The sequence below is a fragment of the Gekko japonicus genome, unplaced genomic scaffold, assembly GCF_001447785.1.
Source record: "Gekko japonicus isolate JY-2015 unplaced genomic scaffold, Gekko_japonicus_V1.1 scaffold2580, whole genome shotgun sequence".
Lineage (NCBI taxonomy): Eukaryota > Metazoa > Chordata > Lepidosauria > Squamata > Gekkonidae > Gekko > Gekko japonicus.
The window spans coordinates 30,017-33,878 of NW_015169257.1; the positions used below are offsets into that span (position 1 = coordinate 30,017).

General features: G+C 48.9%; 1 protein-coding gene across 1 annotated transcript in view; it reads left to right on the top strand.

Moving 5' to 3' along the window:
- Nucleotides 1-3,616, top strand: part of LOC107114907 (cytochrome P450 2J2-like) — a gene marked incomplete at its 5' end in the record, with an annotated part of 26,083 nt that extends 22,467 nt beyond the window's left edge. The window contains 2 exons of the mRNA XM_015416512.1: nucleotides 838-979; nucleotides 3,330-3,616. Coding sequence (XP_015271998.1) covers nucleotides 838-979; nucleotides 3,330-3,520 — 333 coding nt within the window. The remainder of the gene's footprint in view (nucleotides 1-837; nucleotides 980-3,329) is intronic.
- Nucleotides 3,617-3,862: the final 246 nt, after the last annotated feature.

Consider the following 3,862-nt stretch of genomic DNA (forward strand, 5'->3'; position numbering starts at 1 on the left):
CCCCCCAAGCAACAGGAACTTACAGGTGAGGAAAATGGGAATGCAGAAAAGCCCTGTTGTCTTAGCAATTACACAGGAGAGAAACTTGCTCTTCTCCCCTGATATTTGCTCATCTCTCATGAATGCACGGTTTAAAAAATGGTTGCAAGCTGCATCAGGTTTATCAGAATGTATTGGTGTGTTCCTACCTAAACTATACCAGTTCGGCATTCATTTATGAACAAAGCTGCAAATGAAAACACCCCCCCGCCCCAATATATGCTGGATTTATATTGTTCTGTGTGCAACCCCTTCGTTATACCCTGAACAATGAGCATGCATGGGAAACATAGATATAGATGTATAAGGTACATTGGGCCAGTCACACACTCTCAGGGCGATTTCTCACTAGAGCTGCCTCGCAGCACAGCGCCGTTTGCCCCGACACAAACATGTCAATTTCACACCCGAAGCTCCGGGGCTGCATTTTGACTCTGGGCTTCGCCGATTTCCTCCGCAGTTTCGTGATCCTGGTTTTTGAGGATCATGAAACTGCAGAGGAAATCGGGTGAAGCCCCGAGTCAAATGCAGCCCCACAGCCTCGGGTGTGAAATTGACATGTTTGTGTTGGGGCAAACGGCGCGGTGCTGCGAGGCACCTCTCGTGAGAAATCACCCTCAGTCTAACCTACCTCAGAGGGTTACTGGGAGGATCAGATGGACGAGAGGAAAATGACATAAGCTCCTTTGGATCCCCCTTTGGGGAGAAAGGCAGGAGATAAAGTAACTAAATAAAATGAGATGTGTTGTTCTGCAAGCACTATGCCTCAGTTTGTTGTTGTTGTTGTTTTCTTTACAGGGGACATTTATCATTGCAGATCTACGCTCTGTTCTTGTTGATCCAAAGCAATGGGAGACACCTGAAAAGTTCAACCCAAACCACTTCCTAGACAAGGATGGCAATTTTGTGGTTAGAGAAGGATTCCTTCCATTTGGTGCAGGTAAAATCACAGGTCCAGACTAGCTTATGTTTGAGAGTCACGTTAGGAGGAACCCAGTAATATTCACTCCAGGGATCAGCTCTAAACTCCCTAGTTTGAACAACAGTTTCATCACAGATTGTGAGAAGAAGAAGAAGAAGAAGAAGAAGAAGAAGAGGAAGAAGAAGAAGAAGAAGAAGAAGAAGAAGAAGAAGAAGAAGAAGAAGAAGAAGAAGAAGAAGAAGAGAAGAAGAAGAAGAAGAAGAAGAAGAAAAGGAGGAGGAGATTGGATTTATACCCTGCCCTTCACTCGGAGTCTCAGAGCGGCTTACAAACTCCTTTCCCTTCCCCTCCCCACAACAAAAGAAGAAGAAGAAGAAGAAGAAGAAAAGGAGGAGGAGATTGGATTTATACCCTGCCCTTCACTCGGAGTCTCAGAGCGGCTTACAAACTCCTTTCCCTTCCCCTCCCCACAACAGACACCCTGGGAGGTAGGCGAGGCTGAGAGAGCTCTGACAGAAACTGCCCTTTCAAGGACAGCTCTGACAGAGCTATGGCTTGCTCAAGGTCATCCAGCAGCTGCAAGTGGAGGAGTGGGGAATCAAACCTGGTTCTCCCAGATTAGAGTCCACACACTTAACCACTACACCAAACTGATTAGAGTCCGCACACTTAACCACTACACCAAACTGATTAGAGTCCGCACACTTAACCACTACACCAAACTGATTAGAGTCCGCGCACTTAACCACTACACCAAACTGGCAGCACCCTTGAACAGCTGAAAACAAGTTTGCTTTTTTTTAGTGAATAGACCTGGATGGCTGAGGCTAGCCCGATCTCATCAGATCTCAGAAGCTAAGCAGGGGCGAGCCTGGTTAGTACTTAGATGGGAGACCAGCAAGGAAGTCCAGGCATGCTACACAGAAGCAGGGAATGGGAAACCACCTCTGAATGTCTCTTGCCTTGGAAACCCTATGGTGTCATCAAAAGTTGGCTGTGACTTGACCGCACTTCCCACCACTACCAAATCATCCCTGGTTTCCTCCTCCAGTGTTGGGCTTCCGAGAATGGTTACTATCTAAGTAATCCATGAGTTAGCCCAGCTCTTAAATAACATATGGAATCATTCAATATTGTACGTTTTTCTGGGTAAAGCAATTACAATGTAGATGTGATGAGGAAAGGCTGAGAGACCTGGGCAGGGCTTTTTTTTGCAGAAAAAGCCCAGCAGGAACTCATTAGCATAATAGGCCACACCCAACAGCAGAAACTCATTAGCATATTAGGCCACACACCCGACACCACAGCCCATTAGCATATTAGGCCACACCCCATGCCTTCCCATGGCTTGCCTGGGCGCCCTGCGGCTGTGGGGCGCCCGGGTGAGCCGGCCCTTGGCCAGGCCAGGGAAGGTATGGGGAGGCATTTAAATGCCTCCCTGATCCTTCCAGGCCCCCCCTGTCCTGCCCACCTCAGAGTTGCGGGGGGGGGGTCGCTCTCCAGGCCTTCCCTCTGTAGCTACACACACAGAGGATTTGGCTGTATTGGGCATGGCCAACTCTGAAGCCAGCCGGAACTCCGTTCCTGTGTGTTCCTGCCCGAAAATAGCCCCGGACCTGGGAATGTTTAGTTTGGAGAAGGGGAGGTTGGAGGGGGGGGGACATGTTTGCTCCGTTTAAGTCATTGAAGGGCTGTCACTCAGAGGAGGGCAGGGAGCTGTTCCTGTCGGCAGCAGAGGAGAGGACCCGCAAGAAATGGGTTTCAATTAAGGGCGGGAAGGTACCGGCTGGATCTTAGGAAAAACCTTCTTACAGTCCAGAGTTGTGCAGCAGTGGAATCAGCTGCCGGGGGAGGTGGTGAGCTCCCCCTCCCTGGCCGTCTTGAAGCAGCGGCTGGACAAACACTCGTCAGGGATACTCTGGGCTGATCCTGCATTGAGATGGGGGGCTGGACTAGATGGCCTGTATTACTCCTGGCGCGCACGCCATTAATAACGCTGGCCGCCAACATGGGTCATCGCACATCTTGGGGAGTCTTAGAGAATTGCAGAGCACCATTTTATTCTGTATGTAATGATGTTTTATTGTATTTTATATTTTAATCCGGCATGGCCGCCTGTTAGCTGCCCTGAGCCGCTTGGGTAGGGCGGGATATAAATCCCAAAAGTAAATAAATAAATAAATAAATAAATAAATAAATAAAATAGATGGCCTGTCTGGCCCCTCCCAGCTCAGAGATTCTATGTTAAGAGGCTACACTTTACGGATAATGAGAAACTCATGTCTTTCTTTGCACAATAACATCGAAACCAAGATAATGCCCACTAGATAATGGCTCGTTTGTTTTCTTCCACTTACCTTGCTTGCAGGGGCCCGTGTCTGTCTGGGAGAGCAGCTGGCAAGGATAGAACTCTTCGTCTTCTTCACCAGTCTGATGCGGGCGTTCACCTTCAAGTTCCCAGAAGGAGTGAAAGACCACAACCTGGAGCCTGTTGTAGGGTTCACCGTTTACCCCCGTCATCGGAAACTCCGCGCTGTTCCCTGCACCAGTGCTTCATGAGCCACTGAAATAATAAGGCGGGTTGATTCGTTTTTGTCGATTTGCCCCTCGTTCTTTTTCTTGCGCGGACTCTAATCTGAGAGAACCGGGTTTGATTCCCCACTCCTCCATTTGCAACTGGCTGGATGACCTTGGGCAAGCCATAAATTCTGTCAGAGCTGTTCTCTCAGCCCCGCCTACCTCACAGGGTGTCTGTTGTGGGGAGGGGGAAGGGGAAGGAGTTGGTAAGCCGCTCTGAGACTCTGAGTGAAGGGCGGGGTATAAATCCAATCTCTTCTTCTTCTTCTGTTGAACTGACACTGTTGTCAGACTCCTCCTTGCATCATAATAAGCACGCTTTTG